This window comes from Coenobita brevimanus, chromosome 93 (genome assembly GCF_032717465.1).
Source record: "Coenobita brevimanus isolate Jiangsu-jjx chromosome 93, ASM3271746v2, whole genome shotgun sequence".
NCBI lineage: Eukaryota > Metazoa > Arthropoda > Malacostraca > Decapoda > Coenobitidae > Coenobita > Coenobita brevimanus.
In genome coordinates this window covers 14,345,256-14,373,057 of record NC_137046.1, presented here as the reverse complement: position 1 = coordinate 14,373,057, position 27,802 = coordinate 14,345,256, and the positions used below count along the sequence as shown (strand labels likewise).

Sequence of the window (27,802 nt, the reverse complement as noted above, 5' to 3'; positions counted from 1 at the left end):
ATGATTATCCCTTTACCTAACTCCTATCAATCTCTCACTCATTTATTCTAACCATCAAATTTCTGTCTTATTACGTATGTACATCCGTGCATATTCTCAGTTTACCAGATTTCTGTGATACGGTATCTCAGTATCTGTCCTTCTCCCTTTTCTTTGCTCAAAGAGCTGTTTCTTTTTATAAAAAAAAAAAAAAAAAAAAAAAGGCAATCAGAGAGTGCAATCAGAAAATGGTAAACTTAGGCCGTACCATCAGTCGAAAGGTTCGTCCACGTCAGTGTTAACTATGGTTCTGAAGTATGGTAATGAAAAAAGTGTTGGAAAATAACACTTTCTGATCCACTGTTAATAGAATATTCGTAACCGTGCCTTATAATGAGGAACACGACAGGTGCCGACTGGTCGTGTGAAAGAACCTTATTTCTCCCCCCCTTATATGTAAACCCATGGCCACTGACTGATTGCTCTGATAACCACAGTACTCCACACTTACTTGACCAGCAACTCATTAGCCAAATTTTACACAAATCAGATTAAAAGTGGTTATTATGACCTTATCTTTTGACCTTCATCTTTGACCTATTGTTTTGATAACGAGAAAATTTCATCCTCAGTTTTCCTTAAATCGCTCTACTAAGTTTGATCCAAAACCACTCAACTTAGGACTGAACGCATACTCTTCTTGCCCTGTGACCTTCAACTTTGACCGAGTGTTCTCAAATTTGAATAACTTCACCCTTTTCTATCCTTCGGTTCTTCCACCAAGTTTGGTTATCGTCATCATCAGTATTAGCATCACTCGGTGGCTGCTGAGTCAGCTTTTCAGTGATGTGTATAACATCTGCGTAACTTTTAATCGTCCCCGAAATAACACAATTTTAGTTCAGTACATAGTATTGGCCAAACTTCACCAGGCCAAAAGTGATCTCACTCGTATCACCCATTCGAACGATACTATCAAAGAGGTGCTCGATGGAGACGCCTTCACGTCGTGGCACTGATATAAGCAGCCAGATTCTCTGTCAGGTTATGCAAATGTCTCTGTGCCCCCTCGCTATCCCCCTGAAGGCAGAATATGGACTGCAGGAGAACAGCATCTTTTGCTTGCACTCCACCGGTTTTACATCCAAATGAGACTGGGGTCACAAAACCAACAGCAGCAAAGTTTGAGATAACTGCACCACCACCACATTTCCATATCGACCAATGGTGCCAGGGGTACACTTCATACATGAAGGTGAAGTCTGCTGGAGTATTAGAGTAGCCATAGACTACCTTATCTTCATCCCAATCAGTTGTCCATAGTTCTCCTAGATGCTATACAAAGAAGCCCTGCTACACTATGGACCGTATTACTGTCGGTTAGCGAAGCTCACTAATACCTTTTCCTAAACAATTTATTTATTACACCGTATCTCCTCTTCCGTGGTACATAAATCCTTTCACTATCGCCATTCCATGCATAAATAGGCTAACATACGAAAAGATATCCATATCCACAAAATAAATCGCTTAGGCACAGATGTTTGGGAGCTTCCTCAACAATGGAGTTTCAAAAACATGTACTCTTATGAGGGATTTGAACTGTTATTTTTTTTTATCTTTTTTTTTCTTTATATGTGATATACCCTATAACAAGCGCTTTTTTCAGAACTTTGCATATCTGATCAAACAAGAAGATAATAATGTTGTTTATCATGTAGAAATGACCATAGTTCATCATTAAATACAGTAAAAACCGTGAAAGGTAACACTGTACTTCGCGTAGGGTAGTTTAATATTCTTGTACTTTATGAGAATCTAGATACAGTTGTTCTATTCTATAGTGGTACATTATCGGTTCCTTGTACATTACGACATACAGTACCAATATATCAGTGAATTTTAAGTAACTACAGCAAGTTAGCGGTATGGGTCCAGGTACCGTTTTATTACACACATTTTATACACTACAGTCCCCTTCCTGTCACTCACTCAATCACTATTACACCAATCAACTGACTGGTGAACACCTCTCCACCCTACAAAGACTCTACCTTCCCATCCCAGCCTTCTCATCCACTTACAGCAACCACAATAATACAAGCCAGTACTTAGGCTAATTGCCAAATGTATTATGCCGTTTTTTATATACCATACCATAATAACCCTGTATCTGTCATTCCATCTCCCTTTGGCTTCATATGCATTACGTCTAGGTCTATCTTGCATTCAGTAAACATTTTTCATGCAGTTTACATATGAGAGAAGGGGGTGTAAGATCGGAGCAGGGCAGAGAAATGGCGGGGGACAGGGCAACATGGAGACGACTGTGTTTGTGGCCACCCTTTACGGGATTAAGACGTCTGGCAATAGACAGATAGATAGGTTTTTCATGCACGCCACACCATTACATATTGAGACACAGCACTTAGTCCACACATAAAGCAAATTGCTTGAAAATCCACACACACACACACACACACACACACACACACACACACACACACACACACACACACACACACTACTGATTTGTTCCACTTTCCTTACATTCACTACATACTCCTTAGTTACAAACTCCTAACATTTAATACACATTTATCACAGCCACTACACACTCACTACAGTCACAACACACTCACTACAGCCACTACACACTAACTATAGCCACTACACACTAACTATAGCCATTACACACACATTACAGCCACTGCACACCCACTACCGCCACCACACACTCACTCCCGGAACTACACGCCCACTACAGCCACTACAGACTCACTACAGCCACTGCAAGCTAACTACAGTCACTACACACTCATTACCGCAACTAGACACACGCTACAGCCACACACACACTCCGCAGCCACTACGCACTCACTACAGCCACTAAACACATACTACAGCCGCAACACATTCAATGCACTCAATACACACTCTCTAAAGCCACCACACGCTACAGCAACTACACACTCATTAAAGCCACTACACACTCTTCTCTGACAACACAGTAATTGGACACTACCCCATAACCCACACTCACCAAACGCCCACACACTGCACTAATTACGCCTCGACAGGTACCATAAATTAGGACAAAGGTTGCAGTGGCGGTGCTGACGCTACAAACAAGAGGCAATTAAGGGAGAATGTTCGTTAAATAGCATTCCAGGTTCTGAAAATAGCCAAGCTCAAATATCAGGCAGCAGCAACCCCCTTTCCCCATCCTCGCACTGTTTATTTTTATTCTTATTTTGTTCTTATATTCCTCGCCCGATCAATGCTTCAACTATCAGTCCTTTTCTGAGAACAGCCTTTGAGTGCACACACACCAAGGCCGGAACCATACTTATTCTGACGAGAATCGTCCGATTATATACGTTTGAAGTAGTGTTGAAATAAGAACATGTCGTTTCACTGGGTCACATTCTGACCGTAATGCTTCTTACTGTCGCCTGCATCATGTCTAACAGTGAGAAATAGATGGTCAGCATGTGAGTGTGCCTCCACAGAAAATGCTGATCTACTTTCCCAGTAATGTTATTTTATTTTTGTTCAGGGTTCCGAAATATATAAGGTGGATTATGTTATTAGTTTGCAATTCTTCATTATTCATAAAAAGTATTCCCATTCCAAAACAAAGACAGCACAGTAATACTACGTCTACTAATCATCACCATAATCATCCAGACCTTTCCTGCCTGCTGGAATCCTGCCTGTAACTCATAGGTTAAAAAATAATAATCCATCTATCTATCTATCTGTCGCCAGACGTCTTAATCCCGTAACGGGTGGCCACAAACAAATCGCCCCCATGTCGCTCTGTCCCCCGCCATTTCACTGCCTACTCCCAGCTCACACACCCCCTCTCTCATATACCTCTCCACTCCATCCCTCCATCTCATCCTTGGCCTCCCTCTCCCCCCTTCCACCTCACTCACATACACTCTCCTCGTCAGTCTCTCACTCTCCATCCTCTCCACATGGCCAAACCACCTTCATGTGTTTCTCCTAACACTTCCTATCACATCCACATCCACACCAGAACACTCCTTCACCTTCTCATTTGTCAGTCTGTCTCTCCATGTGACTCCACATGCTCCTCTCAAATAACTCATTTCCACTGCTCTCACTCTTCACTTCTGTCCCTCCAACAAGGTCCAAGCTTCACTTCCATACGTTAGAGTTGGTATCACAGTATTGTCATGTAGTAGCTTTTTTACTTCCATGCTCACATCCCTGTTTCTTATCACTGCTTTCAAGGAACCAGAAAGCTCTCTTCACTGCTGCACCCTTTCTAGCACTCTACCCTCTAAACTTCCATCCTTACTCATCACACTACCCATTTACTTAAATGCATTCTCATTCTCCATTTCCTCCCCATCGAATCTCACTGTACATTCACTGACTTCTCTTTTCTCGAAGACCATCACTTTACTTTTCCCTACATTCACCTTTAGATTCCGTGCTTACACACTCTTCCAAACTTATCCACCAAATAATAAATTATATAAAAAAACACCCATTGCACACGTAACCCACACTCAAAGTAATAATAATAATAAAAAAATAATAATAATAATGATAATGATAATAATAATAATAATATAATAGTACATTCATACATACCTACATACCGTAGCAATAATAATACACCCATACCATATCCCTGCGCTGAATGTGACTCTGGCCATTAACAAAACTGAATTTATGACCTAACTAATACGTAAAACATTTAGATTCAATAACAGTGCTATTACGAGTATAAGCAACACCCCTGTGAGAGGTTACTACTCGGCTAATCGAGATATACTCTAACCTTTTAGAATGAAGGGCTTTCTCTCAGTTGTGTAGCACTGGTAATAACCAGAATATAACACCTGGGTGAGGCTTTATCCCTTAAACGATCAGTTCACAACTTTTAAAATGTTGTGTGCCCGATGACGCCAATCTTATACAGTTGTGTAACCCTTGTTCCTTTGGCCTCCAGAGCGAAACAACAGTTAAAAGTTTTATAGCCTTTCTGTATCAAATGAAGCTTGAACAAAAATGCTTGAAAAATACCTGGAAACTAGACTGTCTATTTTTAAAAAATGGTTAGGTACTGTGCTTCATATATATAATGGCTGCACGCCTAAAACAAACCTCTTTCCAAGAAGAACTCAACACTGCTAAATTCATGGCTAAAATATAACTATTCGGGTTGCGTTAATTTCTTTACCTGTATATAATTTGTGTCCATCTAACAGGTTTATTAGACATCTGGAGTTTGAAGTGGCACTGTAGTCACCGAATGTTTATCTGCCTAACTCGATATTTGTATACAGTCAGCGTGGGCTGCCCATCAGTATTAGTAGGTGTGGCTGAGCAGAACATGAAAATTCAGCCTTGTAAATACATTATTCACATCAATACTTTTTGTGAATACTAAAATCTCTGTAGTGTGTGTGTGTGTGTGTGTGTGTGTGTGTGTGTGTGTAAAGAAAGACAAACATATACGGAAATTTACGGGCAATTTAATATGCATCCGAGTACCCACACTTGAGAACCACTGCCCTACAGAGCTATGTACGCTTAAACCAGGTAATGAAGCCATATAAAACCAAAGATTCACAAAGAGATGTTTAGTGGCCAATGAATCATTTCTTCCAACACATATATTATATATATATATATGCGACTCAAGCTACAACACAAGCACCAACATTCGGGTAAAAAATGCATTCGAGTTGATTTTAAATAACTCTGACGAGTACGTCCTCCCATTATATTTCAAACAGTCTATCGTATAAAGCTGCATGCAGTACGGTGAGATAATATTACCTAATTCATATGATCGATGTTTTACCAGCATCAGATATGGTGTGAATGCAGCTTTTTACTGAATAGTCGGTTATTTTCATCTGACGGAACTGGGTCACTATCATAATTAAATTCTTCCGTGGTAGTTCCATGAAACTCGTTTAACTATATTTACGAGGAGAAGATAGTCTCCTTGGTTACTAGCTAAAACGACTCAGTAGTGTAATTACACTTGGCCATCAACCAAGCTGAAGACTGAGTGTCCGTCACTCTAGAGTAAATGCTCTGAAATGAAGAGAATTCAGACCCTTTCACTACCATAGACTTACGACGAACATCATACAGTGTTGTTCAGACGGGTGACATAAGAGAAGTCAGACAGGTCAAAACTATCTCATTTTACTCTTTTGCTGCCTTGAACGCATTAATCATTTCAGTCTGTTTAGGTTTTGTTTTGCTTTTTTTTTACCTCAGCCAACACCATAATCATCGTCAGAGGGTGCTCAGACGATATTATGCAGTTAGAAATTGATTCTAGTACTGGAGGGGTTAATGTTTAGAGAGAGCAACAATAATATTTAAAGTTGCTTAGAATGCTCACGGTGTTTCACGCAATTTCCTCAACAAATTTATTTTTCATCATTTTATCAGTATCATACTCCAGAACGACAAGTGTGTACTGGTATTGTGGACGGGTCTCTAGATCAAGTGTACCGAGAGCGTGTTACACTCTTCGACTGTCTCATGTTGAATGCTGTAGTATCCATCTAAAACGCTTAAGCAGATAAGTGTAATGATGGGTAAGTATTAACAGGGAGAATTGCAGGAATGAAATAATGGCAAGATTTATTACCCTGATTTTGCTAAAGCTATGCAACAAAATATTATAGGCCTATCCGTAAACATAAAACTGTTCGCAGCACATATTCAATGATACTCAAAACTAAAACAATCTATTATGCAGATTGAGTAGAAAGTCTTAATGGTTAACAATGCATTCTCGTCATTGTTTCTCTACAGGAACAGGCTCTCAGTCGTTTACGTCCACATTATAACCTTACAGATCCTTCTGACTGTGTATAGTATGTATGATTATCCGTTTACCTAACTCCTGTCAATCTGTCACTCACTCATTTATTCTAACCACCAAATTTCTGTCTCATTACGTACATCCGTGCATATTCTCAGTTTACCAGTTTTCTGTGATACGGTATCTCAGTATCTGTCCTTCTCCTTTTTCTTTGCTCAGAAAGCTGTTTCTTTTTATTAAAAAAAAAAAAAAAAAAAGCAATCAGAGAGTGCAATCAGAAAGTGGTAAACTTAGGCCGTACCATCAGTCGAAAGGTTCGTCCACCTCAGTGTTAACTATGGTTCTAAAATTTGATAATGAAAAAAGTGTTGGAAAATAACACTTTCTGATCCACTGTTAACAGAATATTCGTAACCGTGACTTAAAATGAAGAACACGACAGGTGCCGACTGGTCGTGTGAAAGAACCTTATTTCTCCCCCGCTTATATGTAAACCCATGGCCATTGACTGATTGCTCTGAAAACCACAGTACTCCACACTTACTTGACCAGCAACTCATTAGCCAAATTTTACTCAAATCAGATTAAAAGTGGTTATTATGGCCTTATCCTGTGACCTTCATCTTTGACTTATTGTTTTGATAACGAGATAATTTCATCCTCAGATTCCTTGAATCGCTCTACTAAGTTTGATCCAAACCCATTCAGCTTAAAGGACTGAACGCATACTCTTGCCCTGTGACCTTCAACTTTGACTGAATGTTCTCAAAATTGAATAACTTCACCCTTTTCTATCCTTCGGTTCTTCCACCAAGTTTGGCTATCGTCATCATCAGTATTAACATCACTCGGTGGCTACTGAGTCAGCTTTTCAGTGATGTGTATAATATCTGCGTAACTTTTAATCATCCCCGAAATAACACAATTTTAGTTCAGTACATAGTATTGGCCAAACTTCACCAGGCCAAAAGTGATCTCACTCGTATCACCTATTCGAACGATACTATCAAAGAGGTGCTTGATGGAGACGCCTTCACGTCGTGGCACTGATATAAGCACCCAGATTCTCTGTCAGGTTATGCAAATGCCTCTGTGCCCCCTCGCTATCCCCCTGAAGGCAGAATATGGACTGCAGGAGAACAGCAACTTTTGCTTGCACTCCACCGGTTTTACATCCAAATGAGACTGGGGTCACAAAACCAACAGCAGCAAAGCTTCAGATAACTGCACCACCACCACATTTCCATATTGACCAACGGTGCCAGGGGTACACTTCATACATGAAGATGAAGCCATAGGCTACCTTATCTTCATCCTAATCAGATGTCCACAGTTCTCCTAGATGCTATACCAAGAAGCCCTGCTACACTTTGGACCGTATTACTGTCGGTTAGCGAAGCTCCCTAACACCTTTTCCTAAACAATAGTTTTAATACACCTTACTCTTCTCTTCCGTGGTACATAAATCCTTTCAGTATCGCCATTCCATTCATAAATAGGCTAACATACGAAAAGATATCCATATCCACAAAATAAATCGCTTAGGCACAGATGTTTGGGAGCTTCCTCAACCATGGAGTTTCAAAAACATGTTACTCCTATGAGGGATTTGAATTGTTTTATTTGATCTCTTTCTTTGAGAAAGGTGAAGTTAGTAAATGTACAGCGAGGTTGGATGGTGAGGAATTGGAAAATGTGAGTAAGTTTAAATACTTGGGTAGTGTGATGAGTAAGGATGGAGGTTTGGAGGGTGAAGTGCTTGAAAGGGTACAGCAGGGAAGAAAGGTTGCTGGTTCTTTGAAAGCAGTGATAAGAAACAGGGAAGTGAGCATGGAAGTGAAAAAGTTACTACATGACAGTATTGTGATACCAACTCTAACGTACGGAAGTAAAGCTTGGACATTGTTGGAAGGACACAAGTCAAGAGTGAGAGCAGTGGAAATGAGTTATTTAAGAGGAGCATGTGGAGTCACGTGGAGAGACAGGCTGACGAATGAGGATATAAAGGAGCGTTGTGGTGTGGATGTGGATGTGATAGGAAGCGTTATGAGGAACACACTGAGGTGGTTTGGCCATGTGGAGAGGATGGAGGGTGAAAGACTGACGAAGAGAGTGTATGTGAGTGAGGTGGAGGGGGGAAGAGGGAGGGGGAGGCCGAGGATGAGATGGAGGGATGGGGTGGAGAGGTATATGAGAGAGGGGGGTGTGAGTTGGGAGCAGGGCAGTGAAATGGCGGGGGACAGGGCGACTTGGAGGCGATTTGTTTGTGGCCACCCCAAACGGGCTTGAGGCGTCTGGCAATAGATAGATAGATTGATAGATAGATCTCTTTCTTTTTTTTTTCTTTATATGTGATATACTCTATAACAAGCGCTTATTTCAGAACTTTGCATATCTGATCAAACGAGAAGATAATAATGTTGTTTATCATGTAGAAATTACCATAGTTCTACATTAAGTACAGTAAAAACTGTGAAAGGTAGCACTGTACTTCGCGTAGGGTAGTTTAATATTCTTGTACTTTATGAGAATCTAGATACAGTTGTTCTATTCTACAGTGGTACATTATCGGTTCCTTGTACATTACGACATACAGTACCAATATATCAGTGAATTTAGTAACTACAGCAAGTTAGCGGTATGGGTCCAGGTACCGTTTTATTACACACATTTTTATACACTACAATTTTCTTCCTGTCACTCAATCACCACAACACTAATCAACTCATTGGTGAACTCCTCTCCACCCTACTTGGATCCTACCTTCCCATCCCATTTCTCATCCACTTCCAGCAACCACAATAATATAAGCCAGTACCTAATTGCCAAATGTATTATGCCGTTTTTATATACCTTACCGTAATAACCCTGTATTTGTCATTCCATCTCTCTTTGGCTTCATATGCATTACGTCTAGGTCTATCTTAAACTCAGGAATCATTTTTCATGCAGTTTACATATGAGAGAAGGGGGTGTAAGATGGGAACAGGGCAGAGGAATGGCAGGGGACAGGGCAACATGGAGACGACTGTGTTTGTGGCCACCCTTTACAGGATTAAAACGTCTGGCAGTACACAGATAGATAGGTTTTTCATGCACGCCACACCATTACATATTGAGACACAGCACTTAGTCCACACATAACGTAAATTGCTTAAACACACACACACACACACACACACACACACACACACACACACACACACACACACACACACACACACACACACACACACACTTTTCCCTTACACACTACTGATTTATTCCACTTTCCTTACATTCACTACATACTCCTTAGTTACAAAGTCCTAACATTCATTACACATTTATCACAGCCACTACGCACTCACTACAGTCACAACACACTCACTACAGCCACTACACACTACCTATAGCCACTACACACTAACTATAGCCACTACACACACATTACAGCCACTGCACACCCACTACCGCCACCACACACTCACTACCGCAACTACACGCCCACTACAGCCACTGCAAGCTAACTACAGTCACTACACACTACAGCCACTACACACTCATTACCGCAACTAGACACACGCTACAGCCACGCACACACTCGGCAGTCACTACGCACTCACTACAACCACTAAACACATACCACAGCCGCAACACATTCAATGCACTCAATACACACTCTCTAAAGCCACCACACGCTACAGCAACTACACACTCATTAAAGCCACTACACACTCTTCTCTGACAACACAATAATTGGACACTACCCCATTACCCACACTCACCGAACGCCCACACAGTGCACTAATTACGCCTCGACAGGTACCATAAATTAGGACAAAGGTTGCAGTGGCGGTGCTGACGCTACAAACAAGAGGCAATTAAGGAAGAATGTTCGTTAAATAGCATTGCAGGTTCGGAAAATAGTCAAGCTCAAATATCAGGCAGCAGCAACCCCCTTTCCCCATCACCGCACTTTATATTTTTATTATTATTTTGTTCTTATATTCCTCGCCCGATCAATGCTTCAACTATCAGTCCTTTTCTGAGAACAGCCTTGGGGCGCAGACACACCAAGGCCGGAACCATACTTATTCTGAAGTGAATTGTCTGCTTATGTAAGTTTGAAGTAATGTTGGAATAAGAACATCTCGTTTCACCGGGTCACATTCTGACCATAATGCTTGTCATTGTTACCTGTACCATGTCTAACAGTGAGAAGTAGATGGTCAGCATGTGAGTCTGCCCCTACAGAAAATGCTGATTTAGTCTACCAATAATGTTACTATATTTTTGTTCAAGATTGCGATATATATGAGGTGGATTATGTTCTTTAATACTCTGTAATTCATCATTATTCATAAACAATATTCCCATTCTAAGAATAATGACAGCACAGTAATACTACGTCTACTGGTCATCATAATCATTCAGACCTTTCCTACCTCCTGGAATCCTGCCTGCAACTTATTGGTTAAAAAATAATAATAATAATGAAAAAAAAAAATAACATTGCACACGTAACCCATACTCACAGTAATAATAATAATAATAATAATAAAAATAATAATAATAATAACACCCCTGTGATAGGATACTACTCGGCTAAGCGAGATATACTCTAACCTTGTAGGATGAAGGGCTTTCTCTCAGCTGTGTACCACTGGTAAGCCAGAATATAACACCTGGGTGAGGCCTTATCCCTTAAACGAACAGTTCACGACTCTTAAAATGTTATATGCCCCATGACGCCAATCTTATACAGCTGTGTAGCCCTTGTTTCTTTGGCCTCCAGTGCGAAACAACAGTTAAAAGTTTTATAGCCCTGCTGTATCAAATGTAGCTTGAACAAAACTGTTTGAAAAATACCTGGAAAGTAGACTGGCAATTTTATAAAAAAAAATGGTTAGGTACTGTGGTTCATATACGAGTATATAATGACTGGACGCCTAAAACAAACCTCTTTCCATAAAAAACAAAACACTGCTAAATTCATTGCTAAAATAGAACCATTCGGATAGCGTTAATTTCTTTACTTGTATATACTTTTTTTTCCATCTAACAGGTTTATAGACTTATCTGGAGTTCCGAGTGGCACTGTAGTCACAAAATGTGTATCTGACTAACTCGATATTTGTATACAGTCAGCGAGGGCTGCCCATCAGTTTCAGTACGTGTGGCTGGGCAGAACATAAAAATTCAGCCTTGTAAATGCGTTATGCACATCAATACTTTTTGCGAATACTGAAAGGTCTGTAGTGTGTGTGTGTGTGTGTGTGTGTGTGTGTGTGTGTGTGTGTGTGTGTGTGTGTGTGTGTGTGTGTGTGTGTGTGTGTGTGTGTGTGCGCGCGCGCGCATAGAGACAAACATAGTTATACGGAAATTTACGGGCAATTTAATATGCATCCGAGTATCCACAGTTGAGAAACTGCCTTACATGGTTATATTCACTAGAACCAGTTAATGAAACCTTATAAAACCATGGAATCACAAAGAAGTATTTAGTGGCCAATGAATCATTCCCTCCCAGACATTTAAAATATTCGACTCACAGGCTACAACACAAGCATCAACATTCCGGTAAAAAAAATCATTCGAGATGAATTTAAATAACTATGACGAATACGTACATGTACTCCCATTTATTTTAGTCTATCGTATAAAACTGTTTGCAGTACGGTGAGATAATATTAACTAATTCGTATGATCGATGTTTTACCAGCATCAGATATGGTGTGAACGCAGCTTTTTACTGAATAGTCGGTTTGTTTTCATCTGACGGAACTGGGCCACTCTCATAATTTAATTCTCTCGTGGTGGTTGCATGAAATTCCATTAGCTATATTTACGAGGGACGAATGTCTCCTTGGTTACTAGCTAAAACAACTCTGTAATTACACTTGGCCATCAACCAAGCTGAAAAAAGACTGAATGTATGTCACTCTAGAGTAAATGCTCTGAAATGAAGAGAATTCAGACCCTTTCACTATCATAGACTTACGACTAACACCATACTGTGTTGTTCAGATGGGCGACACACGAGAAGTCAGACAGGTCAAAACTATCCCATTTTAATATTTTGCTTCCGTGAACGCATTAGTCATTTCAGTCCGATTAGTTTCTGTTTTGCTTTTTTTTTTTTTTTTAACCTAAGCCCACCCCCTGATGATGTTATTGTTAGAAACTGATTCTAGTACTGGAGGGGTTAATGTTTAGAGATAGCAAAAATAATATTTAAAGAAGTGTCATCGGAATGAACTGACGTATACCTCCAGTAACACATCCTATGTTATACAGGCTGACACCAGACGATTTGTTCAACTGAAAGAAATCCTACCAGTCACTGGGTTAATCTATCGTCGGAAGAGTTGTTTGTGAGCACAGGGTATTCTGTAAACGATAAAAGTTCATATGAAATAAAAATACCTTGATTTAATGATACGCTAGTGTCTGTCAGTATTACAGAGTGATTAACACACGTAGCTCATTATACATCATTCAGAATCCGGGTCACTCCCATGGAATTTTTGTAACATATTTTGACCACTGCTAATTTTTCACATCGATTACCCAGCAGTCATGAAGTCATCAGAAATATGTTAAGTTCATGTCAGTCAATTAGTGTACAGCTTTCCAAATCTTAATGTGTTGACTTATTCTGTGAAAATAAATCTTACTCATTATCTTTGCCAGTATGTCAAATAAGCGCGTTCGCTGATGCGCAACCCGCGTCGCTCTATGAAGTCGTTAAATCAGCAACAAAGAAAACTGCATACCGTAGAAAGTAAGAGAATGGGTGGGATGGGTTGGTGTGTTCGGGCATGAAAGTGAACTGAAAATGGGTGTTGCTGGATTAACTGGCGGCTTGAGCGTAGTGAAGTTTTCTTTCAAAATATCATCAAAAAAATAAGTGTCAAGGGCTTTAAAAGAAACAGGCATGGTGGCACAGATATGGATGAGATGAGCTGGCACTGTGGCTGGCGTGGGAAGGGGTTGTGAAAGGATACCGAGCGGAAATGGATACTGTACAATTAATGTTTCGACAGAAGTGAAGATTTAACTCAAAATTTTCCTCAACAAGATAAGCTTGCCTTGCTCCCATAATGAGTAGGGTGATGCGACACAGGTTTAATTATTGTATGGTTTAAGCGTCCAGGTGATAGATTTCGGGTGCATTTCATAATATTAGCTTTAACATCTTACAATAAAACTTACACGTAACAGAAAAGTATTCCCGCGTACCATGCCGCTCGGAAAGTTAATTTGAGAGGTTCAGATTGATTTAAATATTGGTTTGGAGCCGGTTATCTTCTCAAAACAAATGGACTTGAGGTTTCTTTCAGCTACACATGACCGCTGGTGATTTCCTGAATAAAACTAAAGTCCGTCCATATCAACAGAGGAACTGTAAATATTGTTTATGATTTCTCCTGGATGGAAAATATTAATCCGCGAATGTCCTTCAGTTCATTCGTTGCTGAATGAAATCGTCTAGTATAATAAGAAGATAACAAGAAGCCACGGCACTGAAGAGACATTTACAAACCAAATTACAATCAGTTCTTTCCAATATTACCAGTATTGTTTGTAGGAAGAACAATGGACTTGGGATTATTTAGTATTCTCCTTTTATATACCTTTCTGTAAAGCCAAACAGCTTATGGTAATCTGTCACTAGCAACTATTTTCTTTTTTTTCCAGAAAGACTTTGGGAAAATGCTGCACTCCCCTTGTCTTTCCTACCGAAACAAATTGCTTTTACGACAGAGAACTGAACGTGAGTTTGTTTGTGAACGTCAGTCCTGAAAGGTTATAGGTCACTGGCAACACACACACACACACACACACACACACACACGCTTAGGCACTTTTATTTAATGCAATCCCACTTGTGCATCAACCCAATCGTGGTCGCTTAATTCCAACTACGTGCATGTTCGTAAGGCCCCGACATGCCCATCAGCGTAACATAGTAAAAAATAAAAAAAAAATCTATACTGGTATCCAAACACAAACGTTGTATGCATTTCTTTCTCCTACCCCTCCTCTGCGAGCGTTGCTGTGCCCGTAACCGTGCCCAGAGATGTGAAAACATAAAGCTACCGGTACTTTCTGGCAATGGGTAAACACCTGGATTTTCCATAGGCGTATTTTATATGATGATTACCATTACTGTGTCAAAGGATAGTTTCATAGTGATGCAGTTCTGATCCTTGCTGAACAGAACCTTCATACACTCAAAGTGTGTGTGTGTGTGTGTGTATATATATATATATATATATATATATATATATATATATATATAGAGAGAGAGAGAGAGAGAGACGAGGCTTGTCCGTGGACTTTATTATATATAACACAAAGAAATTGGTTTTCAGTTACTATATTCTTTTTTTTTTTTATTGAGGCGAAGTTGCACTTGACAAGTTGGTGATGACTGGCTGAGTGCAGCATATCTGAATAATTTATTTACTAACACAAATTTCTCCCACAGATATATGTTTTCAATTAAAACTGCTAACGAGTAATGAGCTTATGAAGTATTGTTCCATTCAGCAAGTCATCATCAACTTGTCAGGTCATCTTCGCCTCTAAAATATATATATATATATATATATATATATATATATATATATATATATATATATATATATATATATATAATATCTGCACTAGCTCAGAAAGTTGAAAGGTAAATATAAGCAAAGATAAAATTACTGTAAACAGATTTATCACAGAGTCAGTACTGACCCTCTAAACGAGGTTCTCACTAACATGCCTAATGGACTTAAAACATCCAACATCCTTCATAACTCCCAAAACACGGGGCTAGAAAATAATATATATCAATGAAATAGATATGAATTTCTTTTTATAGAGTTTTTGAACATGCAGGGATGGTTCATTACCAAAAGACCACAGAAAATGAGTGAAGGACCAGACAAGGATGATGCATTCATAAGCACATGTAATCCCATCACTAAGTTGTTTTTCATCCAGTAAGAGTTAAAAAATAATTACTTAAACATAATCATGTGCATTCGAAATGTGCTGTGATTATGACATAGTCATTACTCAACCATGCAATGCATTAAGACATTACCGATATAAAAAATACAGGGATCCTGCCTGATCTGCATAGTGTCTCAACCTAGTTCCAATGGGTTTCGACAAAGTATCATCGTTACATCTTGATATATTTCATCCAGTGTGTTTTTATTCCCGCAATATTTGGCGTGACCCCCGAAGATTTTATTCATAGGAGAGTGAATCACAATAACCGGAGAATATAAACATCCATCCATCCATCCATTCATCTTCTAATCCTACGTTGCCCCATGAGGAGCGTAGGAGCCCGGGGCTAGGAAAGTTGGTCCTGGCATTTAAGATGAGTGACCAGCCTCACTCATCCCTGAGTGGCATTACGTGAGCAATAAACCCCAACCATCCCTTGGATATAAACCTTCACCGGCTCAATCTGATTGGAGCACCCTTATTACCCACTAAACCACTAGGAGCCAAAATTTGGTTATATGGTTACCACCCAGCCATATTATTCCTCTCTTTCTCGCATCACCTTTTGTGTTATACGACTTAGGTTAACACTAAACGACTCAATTCATTTTAGGGTGAGTTATAAGAACCTGGGTGTAAATGCTCTCTCCACTATACTTGTCGTTTTCGCCTCAACTCCCGTATTCCATATGAGCAAACACAAAAAGAGAGTAATGAGATGAGGATGAATCATAAGGGCCTTGAGTGTCCCCCATTTTACAGGAGCAGCATAAGTGTTACGATTTACGACACAGCAGCTACATCAACAACGATATTTAACAAGAAGCAGTGCCAAGGCACAGCAAACCCGTCCCCGGCAGTCATTTTAGTGCTGCCGTATAAACACAACAGGATATCTAGTCAAAGATGTCACATATCAAGTTTGGAGTAAATCGGGTGAAAAATTACAATTTTATGCCCATTTGTAATTTTAGGCCCGACCCACCTGACATTGACCCCCGTACACTAACTTGGGGGGTGACCCCCCTGATGTAATGAGGCATGTTGTAGGATGCAGATTTGAAAGATGCACAGGTTTTGGTTTCATGTCAATGTGACGAATTTGAAGGGAGTAATAGCGAATGAACGATTTTTATTTTTATTTATTTTTTTTTTTTTTGGGGGGGGGGGCTACAGCCTGGGCCTTGGACCAATTTGGCCCAAAATTTAATCGCATGATCAGGTCATAGCCCATCATCCCTGTAATTTTAGTCAAAATCGCACCAGTAGTTTTCGCGTAAAGTTGTTAACAGACAGAAAGACAGACAAACAAACCAACAAGCTGAGACAGACCGAGTGAAAACAATCCCCGAATAATACCCAGTCGGATGATTTATTTTTAACTATATTCGTGTACCCTCAAATGATACTATTTAGCTTGAGAGAGATTTCTGCAATGGAGGTGTTAGTATTAGCCTTGATCAAAAGTTTCATAACTAAGATATCCTTTCCAAGTCGAATAAAACTGTCTGGTGGTTGCCTGTTTAAAATGAAAATTATATTATTTGAGTGACTAGATTAACATAGTCCGAATTAGACATAGCGAGTTAACCCATGTTTTTTTTTCGTACAGACCAATGATAAAATAATATCCCTTATATCTTCCTGCATGATGGAAACAGTGTTCTTCCTTTCAGTAAAAATACGTTTGCCTGTTACAGTAACGTTACCGTACGCATTTATAACTGAGCTTATTTTGGGTATTTTCATCTCATGACTAGCTATGTGAGTACTTAAATGTGGTTATTACATTTTCTGATCAAATTAGCTTGGGTCTTTTCTATGGCTTTCGTTTCAGATGATTCGCTTAGTGCTTCGTAACTAATGGGGGGGAAGGGATTTGTCATGTAATACGAAAACCATTTGCGGTGGAAAATATTGTGAAGAGCCGCTTAATACGGTCAGTGTTAAAAGAGAAGAATATAAAATAACCTTGTACTTGATTACAACGATTGAAGCAGAATACATAATATACTGTGAAGAGAGAGAGAGAGAGAGAGAGAGAGAGAGAGAGTCTCAGGCCCCATTGACTAAATTAAATTATTTGGCGTTGGCGGAATAAAGCCCTGGTGATTTATCTACCACATAAAGATAATTCGTGATAGCATTAACATTCCTAAGTTCCTGTGACTCGCTACCTTGAGAATATAATATTTTGGCGTTACCTGCGTTAAAACATTACTAATATATGTATTACACGCTTAGCGAATCATTATAACAAAACATCAAAGGCCATTGCCACCAAAGAGCATTTTTAGAACAATAAAAATTCAATTCTCGCCCATTTAGCTTCACGCACCAGTACCAAAGACACACCATATCACCATAATTGAAACAACAGCTGACCGAGGAAGCATGTGTCCCCAGTAAATGAAATGGTGGCACGTGACCATGAAATATTTAACAGGGGGTTAATTTGCTGCATACATTTACGTACAACATACGGAGAAAATTTAAATTTAGTCTCCTCTCATCACCATACTACTTCTCCCTCATTAAGTTATTTCTTCCACAGAACCAGCACAAATGATAAACTTACATTCTTCGAGTTCATGGTCTCATGGTAATTAATCTGCCATCAGTTGTCTTCAGTTTCTGTCACTTATATGCTACATACTGAATTTATTAAGAACACCAACATCATCCTAACACATGCTGTAGTTCATTCATCTTAACATAAATTTTTTTTCATCATTCTGTAGCCTATTTCCCGTAGGCCCGTGTCACAGTAACACAGTGCCACTCTTCTGCATTTTTCCACAGCACTTCCTCTTGACTAGCACTATAATCTGAGTTAGTGTTAAGGTCATGTTACATGTCAACATCCAAGATGAGAGATGACAGTTTTACTCGGCTCAAGTAAACACAGTATGGAGAAATATCTCACAAAGTTTAGTCGTGATTTTCTGTTATCGATGAAGGGAAGGAGACATGATTAGTTCGCATCTTCAGCACGAAAATCATTAAGACAGTCAGTTTCTCTAAGTCAATTCTTCCTTCGAACACGACGTACAACAATCAAATTTACATCCATGGTCCCCAATCGTAATGCTAAACGAACAGGGCCAAGGGGAAAAAAAACTTTGTTTAATAGTCTGGGCTGCTCGGAAATCGAAATCGGTTTATTCCAGTTGCGAGAAAGTCCTGTCCAATGCACCACAAACTCAGCAGCTGAAGCGGGAGGCGAGAGCACAACAACCATTCCCCAAGGAAGTCTACCTCAGCACTAGCGCTGGCACTGAACCTTAGTTACACCTTCATATGTTTTGTTTCAAATATATTTTTATAACCGCAATATTTGTTGTAGTACCAGATGATTGTATTCAGTGGAGGATGAAACATTACGGCCTGAGAATATTAACACTGTGACCATACTTCCTCTCATTCTCACATCAGCACTTGTGTCACACTTGAACTAACACTAGACGGCTCTTTTCCACTTTAAGGTGAGTCATAGGAGCCTGGATATTAAAACTGTATCTTCATTATGCCTCTCGTGGTAGAGTAAACTCTAGTATTACATATGCGATAAAACCAAACAGAGAATGAGTCAGGACAGCCTCGAGTGTTAGCATTTCACTGGAGCAGCAGCATTGGTATGATTTATGGCACGCTAGAACCCCCCACATCAATAGTAACTCCAGGGTATACATCTATATCTATATCTATCTATATCTTTCTATCTATATCTATCCACCTATATCTATCTATCTATCTATATCTATATCTATATCTACCTATCTATCTATCTATCTATCTATCTATATATATATATATATATATATATATATATATATATATATATATATATATATATATATACATATATATATATATATATATATATATATATATATATATATATATACACACACACACACACTACGGTATATTGGTGTACATTCAAACGATAATATTCAGCGTATGAGATTTTGATCTGTTAGTAACAGCCTTGATATACCGCCTCATAACTAAGATATTCCTTCTAAGTCGAATAAAATTGTGTGGTGGTATCCTAATTAAGATGAAAACTACATCACCAGAATGAATGGATTAATCCCTTCCGAATTTGACATCGGGAGTTCATCCATGTGCTTTCATACAAAACAATAATAAAAAAAAAAAAATCCCTTTTTCTTCTGAGTTGAAAAGTGTTCTTGATTTCGGTAAAAATACGGATCCCTGTTATAGTAACGTTATGAATTTTTTAATAAACTTATTTTAGGAATTTATTTAACTTCATCTCATTATTGGATGACAGTGATTAAAATGTGTTTTCTGGCATAGTTTGATTAAATTAGCGTAGGTCTTCTCTATCGCGTTCAGCTCAAATGTTTCGTTTGGTACTTCGAAAATAGCGGGGGAGGGGGATCTGCAGTAACACGAAAAGCATTTGCGACAGCGGAGAAAAATGGAGTTCCCCTTAATGCGGTCAGTGTTAAAAAAGTAGTAAGTTAAGAAACTTGTGCCTTCCTACAAAGCTTGAAACTGAGTATTTATATAAATACTCTTAGCCCCCAATGAGCAACAAAAATAATAATGATAATAATAATAATAATAATAATGGCACTGGAAGGAAAAAGTTTTTTTTCTACCATTAACCTTAAGGTCCTATGACTCACTGCCTGGAGAATAAAAGCGTCTGGCATTAAGTGCCATAAAACAATAGTGACTTCTGTATTACAGTGTCTTGCGAATCTTGATAGCGTGACGACAAAGGCTATTGTCACCAAACAGCGATAAAAAATTGGAAGCGTCACGCATTAGTTTCACCCCCAAGTACCAAAGACACAGAATATCACCATAATTGAAACTACTGCTTACCGAGGAAGCACGATTCCCCAGTAAATGAAATGGTGGCACGCGACTATGAAATATTTAACAGGGGAGTACTTTGCTGCATACATTTACGTACAATATGTGGAGAAAAAAAAAATCAGTCCCTTATCACCATACTACTACGCCCTCATTAAATTATTTTATCCACAGAACCAGCATAAATGATAAACTTACATTCTTCGAGCTCCAGGTCTCGTGGTAAGTATTCTTCCATCAGTTAATATTTCTTCATTGTCGGCCGCTTATACATTACTGACTTTGTGAACAGCACCAGTATGATTCTAACATCAAGACACTGAAACACGGTAGTTCAGTCATCTTAACTTGGCAAAGACTTTCGTCCTTTTGCAGCCTGTTTCCCATAGCTCAGTGTAAGAATAAGACAATACGATTCTTCTTCATTCTTTCCACAGCACTTACTCATGTTAATATTTTGTTACATGTCAGCATCCAGAATGGAGAGATGGCAATTTTACACAGCTAGAGTGAACAGAGTAAAGTGAATATATATCTCACAAAGTTTAGTCATGATTTTCTGTTCTCGGTGAAAGGATGAATATATGATTAATCCATATTTAGAGCATGAGGATCTTTAAGGCAGCCAGTCAGTTTTTCTAAGTTCCAATCCTTCGGTCAAATATACATCCAGGATCCCCAGTCGTAATGCTGGAAGAACAGGGACAAGGGAAAAACACTGTTTGTTCAAGAGTCTGGTCCGCTTAGAAATCGAATTAGTTTATTCCAGTTTTAAGTTAAATGTCCTGGCCAATGCGCCACCGACTCCCAAGCTGGAATGGGACGAGAGAGCGCGGGTCCTTCCCCTTCCACGTCTAACTCAGCACTGGCGCTCCAAGGACTAACTAAGAGGTGCCGCTCCAGCCGCTCTCACCCAGCACAGACCATGGTGGCAAGTTTGCAGGATCAATAACAATATGGTGGCAAGTGTGCAGGATCGGTGACAGTATGGTGGCAAGTGTGTAGGATCAAAATACTTTTGCTGGCAAGTGTACAGGACAAGCATGATGGCAAGGGTGCAGTGATAACACCATGCTGTCAAATGTGCAAGATCAGTAATACTATGGTGGCTAAGCGTGCAGGATCAATATTATTATGATGGTAAGTGAGCAGAATCATTTGTACTGCCTTATCACGTATGCAAAATAAAAAAAACACCGTGGTGGCAAGTGTCCAAAATCAGTAACACTATGGTGGCAAGTGTGAAAAAAAAAAAAAAAAAAAACACTGGTGGGAAGTGTTCAGGATCAATAACACTGTGGTGGCAAATGTCCAGGATCAATAACACTGTGGTGGCAAATGTCCAGGATCAATAACACTGTGGTGGCAAATGTCCAGGATCAATAACACTGTGGTGGCAAATGTCCAGGATCAGTAACACTATGGTGGCAAGTGTGCGGGATCAGTAACACTATGGTGGCAAGGCAAGTGTGCAGGATCAATAACACTATGGTGGCAAGTGTCCAGAATGAATAACATTATGGTGGCAAGTGTCCAGAATCAATAACACTATGGCGGCAAGTGTGCAGGAATGGCTGGGAGAAGAGAGGCGAACTGGGAGGAAGAGGTCAGTAGAACGCTAGAAACAATGAGGAGAGTCAAAATGGGCCAAGCCCCAGGAATTGATGAAGTGTGTGGGGAAATTTTGATATATGGGGAAGAGTTCATGACAGATTGGAAATGGGAGATGAGCAGATTGTCCTAAGAGGATGGTGGGGTCCTGGAGGATTGGAGGTCAGATATTGTTATTGTTCACCTAGACAAAAGAAAAGGGGAAGTAGTAGTGTGTGGCATTCACTGAGGTACTTGTCTTCTCAGTGTAATAAGGAAGATCTATTGTTAGATACGTATGGACAGAGTTATAATAATTACTGGGAAATAAGTTGGAGAAGAACAAGGGGGTTTTAAGAAGGAAAGAGACTGCTTAGCCCAAATGGATGTGAGGAAATCATAGGACAGAGTGGGTGGACAGGGAATGTGGAAAGTGCTAAAAATATAATTGTGAGAAGCGGATGAATGCTGTGAAGAGTATGCATAACGGCACTAGGGCTGCAGTGCGTGCAGATAGTGAGTCGACTTCTTTTATCACAATGTTATATTGAAGCAGAGGTGTGTCATGTCTCCGTGGTTATTCATTTTATATACGGATGGAGTCATAAAAGCGATACTAGGTATGGCAGTGGAAGTTCAGAGTGACTAATGAGTGAGGGTAGTGTGTGGAAACTTTCTGTACTGCTTGTCGATAATACTGAATTGTTAAGTAAAGATAAACGTGAGCCGGAAAGCTCGGTGAAAGAGTTTGCAGGTGTATGTATCGAGTGGAATCTAAAAGTGAATGCAGCTAAGACTAAAGTTATGGTCTTTGAGAGAAATGAAGTCACAGTAAGCACAATGAGAGTGGATGGCAACTTGGTAAGGAAATGGAGAATGTGAGTACATTCAAGTACTTAGGTAGTGTAATGAGTAAGGATGAAAGATTAGAGGACAAACTGCTTGAAAGGGTACAGCAGGGTAAAAACGTTGATGGTTCATTGGCAGCAGTGATAAGAAGTAGGGATATGGGCATCTATCTATTAATATACTGTACCTAGGCTGCTTCCCCCAAGGAAAGGGAGGTAGCCGAGACAGGACGACACACTCCCCATTTACTCATCCATTCAAACACATTCGCATCTTAGCCCCAAAGGGGAGAACTGACAGATCCTCACCGCACCACACTGCACAAGGGTCAACTGCGCATTGCAATCAGTGACATCCGCAGCAGCACCCGACAGCAGAACTGGTTTACCCCTGCCACATCATAACAGACCCATCCCCTTACCCGCACCTGACCTGACTAGCTGATCAGACCAAATTTGGGAGAATATCCTCTCAGGGCTGCGTCATCACTTATTCATCACAATTTCTCTCCATTTATTTCTGTCACAAACAGCCACTCTTGCTTGGTCAACAGACATCCCTCTCGCATCCAGCGCTCTCTTCACACTGTGCATCCATCTTATTCGTGGTCTTCCTCTCAGCCTTACACCTCTCACATCAGATCTAGTTATCTTTTTCACCAATCGCTCATTATCCATTCTCTCCATATGCCCAAACCATTGCAACACCCTCTGCTCAACTCTACCAGCCATCTCCCGAACAACTCCAGTTCTCCTTCGCACTTCATCATTTCGCACTCGATCCATACGCGTCACTCCACACATACTCCTCAGACACCTCATCTCCATTACATTCAAACTTTTCCTCTCTGCTACACCCATATTCCATGTTTCAGCCCCATATAGCGCAGTCGGTACCACAACACCCTCATACAGCCTTCTCTTTACATCCATTCTAAGCGAACGACATCTAAACACTTTTTTCATTCCCCCCAGCACCTTTCCTACTTCATTTATTCTAAACTTCACTTCTGCATCTATTCTTCCATCCACAGCAACATGTGACCCTAGATATTTAAAACACTCTACCTCCTCAAGCAACTCGCCATTCAAAACTATATTCATTCCCCTACCATCTACCAACCTCGTACACTTCATCACTTTACTCTTATTCTCATTTACTTTCAATTTCCTCCTTTCACACACCCTTCCAAACTCCTCTACCAACTGTCTCAATCTCTCCCCTGAATTAGCCACTAGTGCAGTATCATCTGCAAACAGCAGCTGCTTCAGATTCCACTCTCCACCATCAACATTCACCAGACTCAGACCTCCACCTAAAACTCTTGCATTCACCTCCCTTACAACACCATCCATGTAAATATTAAACAACCAAGGCGACATCACACATCCCTGTCGCAGACCCACTCTCACGGGAAACCAATCACTCACAGCATTTCCCACTCTTACACACGCTCTACTATTTACATAAAAACTTTTCACCCCTTTTAGTAACCTACCATCAAGTCCATACAATCTTAAAACAGTCCACAAAGCCTCCCTATCAATTCTATCATACGCTTTCTCTAAATCCATAAATGCCCAAAACACATCCTTGTCTTTCGCTAAATACTTTTCACACACTTGTCTCACAGCAAACACCTGATCCATGCATCCCCTCCTTCTCCTAAAGCCACACTGCTCATCACCAATCACTCCCTCTGTACCCTATCTAACTCTCATAATTAACACTCTACCATACACCTTACCTACAACACTCAACAGACTTATATCCCTAAAGCTAGTACATTCATACTTATCGCCCTTGCCTTTATACAACGGGACCACACAAGCACTTGCCCAGTCAATGGGCACCATACCTTTCACAAAGCACACATTCAACAATCTTACTAACCAATCAACAATAGTCACTCCACCACCCTTCAGGCATTCCACAGCACACCCATCCATACCTGCAGCTTTCCCTGTTTTCATCTTCTTTACTGCCTTCTCCACTTCCTCCTTCGTGATCAATGAATCATTCAACTCTCCCAACACATTTATTCCTTGCACCCTTCCATCCGCCACAATCTCAGCCACCCTTTCCTCCTCTACATTTAACAATCTTTCAAAATACTCTGCCCATCTCTTCCTTACTGCATCCACCTCAGTTAACATCCTTCCATCCTCTGCTTTTACTCATTCTTCCTTTCCAGACTCTCCCTTTCACACCCTTTTCATCTCCTTCCGAAACATTTTCTTATTCTGTTGAAAATTCTCTGTCAGCCGCCTACCCCACCTCTCATCTGCTGGCACTTTAGCATCACGCACAGCCCTTCTCGCCCTATTCCTCTTTTCCTTATACCTCTCATATGGCATCTCATCCTTCCTTTGCAGCCACACTTCATATGCACGTCTCTTCTCAGCCACAGCCATACTTACTTCCTCGCACCACTATTCACTTCCTTTTCTTACACCACCACCCACACGTCTCACACCACACATCTCTTCTGCATGCCCCACCACAGCACTCTTAAACAACTACCATCCCTCCTCCACACTGCCATTTTCCCGATCTTTCACTGCGTTCCACTCATCTTTCAATTTCTCCTGATACTCTATCGTTTTCTCTCTTTTATCCAACTCACTCACTTTCAAAACCTCCCTGCCACACCTAACCCTCCTAGCTCTCACCCATCTCTTACCTACTCTTAACTTTCCCTCCACCAGGTAGTGGTCAGACATACCTCCACCCTCCCCTCTCAGAAATCTCACATCCATCAATCTTCCTATTACATTCCTAGACACAACCACATAGTCCATCAAAGCTCTATCAACAACCCTTCAAACCTCCTGTCTCACCCATGTATACTTATTAATATCTTTCTTCTCAAACACCGTATTTCCAATCACCATGGAAGTAAAAATTAAAATTGAAGCATATCAGTATTGTCATCCCAATTCTAATGTACCGAAGTGAAGCTTGGACCGTACTGGAAGGGAACAAGAGTGAGATAAGTGGAAATGAGTTATTTGAGAATGGCATGTGGAGTTACATGGCGAGACAGACAAACGAGGAAGTAAAGCAGCATTGTGGTGTTCATGTTCGTGTGACTGAAAGTGTTATCAGAAATACTTTGAAATGGTTTGGGCATTTGGAGAGGATAGAGAATAAGAGACAGACTAGAAGAATGTAAGTGACGAGGAGGGAAGACAAAGGACGAGATGGAGGGATGGAGTGGAGAAGTATATGAGAGAGGAAGGTGTGAGTTGGAGAAAGTTCATCCATATGACAGAAGGCAGAGCGACGTAGAAGCTATTATTTTGTGGCCACCCCTTACGAGATTAAGAAGTTTGGCAATAGATAGATAAATATAGATAAACAGAAGTGTTTAGTATCAATGACATTGTTGTGGCAAGTGTGCAAGATGAATAACACTTTGATGCCAAGTGTGCAGTGTCAGGAACACTATGGTAGCAAGGGTGCAAGACCAATAACACCACGGTGGCATGTGTGCAGGACCAATATCACTGGTGGTAAGTACTGTATGTAGGATCGGCAATAGTGGCAAGTGTGCAGGATCAATAACACCATGGCGACAAGTGTGCAGAATCAATAACACTATGGTGGTAAGTGTGCAGGATCAATAGTACTAGAGGCAAGTGCACAAGATCAGTAACAGGAGAGAGAGGGCGACCAGAACAGCCATGCAAGACGGACGTGCTGACATTGCCTGCAACCCGTTGAGGGGGGCAACCAGCCAGCCACAGTCTTCTACCACCCAGAAGATCTGGGGGACCGTGGTTTGGTTTAACGTCATTGTGGGGTATGGATTCATCAAAAGCCAGGATACTGGCGTTGATGTTTTTGTGCACCGCCAGGCACCTCCAACGCTCCCTAGGTGATGGAGAATCGGTGTAGTTTAGTCTGTTTGGAATACCCAAGGGTCCTGAAGCCCAGGATGTTACTGGGCCTGGTGGTGTAGCTGTGCAGGGTTCTGCCCATGCCATGTGGGGCCTCATGGCCCAGGGACGTCGGGCCAGGGATCCTGGGAGTTCCTGACAGATGAACCTCATCGTGGAGATGTGTAATAGCAACGGCAAAGGCTTTTTGTGGGGGGGATATGAGGGCTTTGCACGTTCTCCTCCCAAAGATCTTCGAGGAGAATGGGCTGCCTTGCCTTATCATCCCCAAGTGCTTCGCCCGTGATATACACTGTCCCTCACTGACGGAAGCATCGGTCTCGTCAACCACACCCACGATCTGCTGCTCCTCGTCAGTCGCCGAGGAAGAGGCTTAGGCTGGAGGCCCCCTGTCAACCAATGGACTGCCTCTCAGATTACCAACCCGGCCCCTGACCCGACCAACGCTACGACTAAGACCACAATCACGGCGGAAGTCCACCATCCGCCAGCAATGTCTGAGGAGGAGCGGGACTCAGCTGACACTGCCTCCAGGGCTAAGGAAGCGTCGACCGGCTCCTTGACCGAGGAGGAGGTTGGTGATTCCCCCTCTCCTCAGACAGAGGAGGGCACCCCATCTCGTGCTCCCATCATCAACCTCAAGGATCGGCTGGACGTAGCCTCCTATAGACACCTCCTGGCTCTTAGCGCTCACACCCGGTCGTACCAGCTTGGAACAACGACATATACCACCCTTTACGGCCTGCTCTGAGTTGCTGACCGGGGTGAGGACATAAGACCTGTGGTGATTGTCAGCGGG

At 40.8% G+C, this 27,802-nt stretch overlaps 1 protein-coding gene across 1 annotated transcript in view; it reads right to left on the bottom strand.

Moving 5' to 3' along the window:
* LOC145412368 (uncharacterized) overlaps window positions 1–27,156 on the bottom strand; it is a 417,977-nt gene extending 390,821 nt beyond the window's left edge. The window contains exons 1-2 of the mRNA XM_080282257.1: window positions 26,809–27,156; window positions 986–1,314 (exon numbers count right to left, since the gene is read on the bottom strand). Coding sequence (XP_080138383.1) covers window positions 986–1,314; window positions 26,809–27,156 — 677 coding nt within the window. The remainder of the gene's footprint in view (window positions 1–985; window positions 1,315–26,808) is intronic.
* Between the last annotated feature and the right edge of the window lie 646 nt (window positions 27,157–27,802).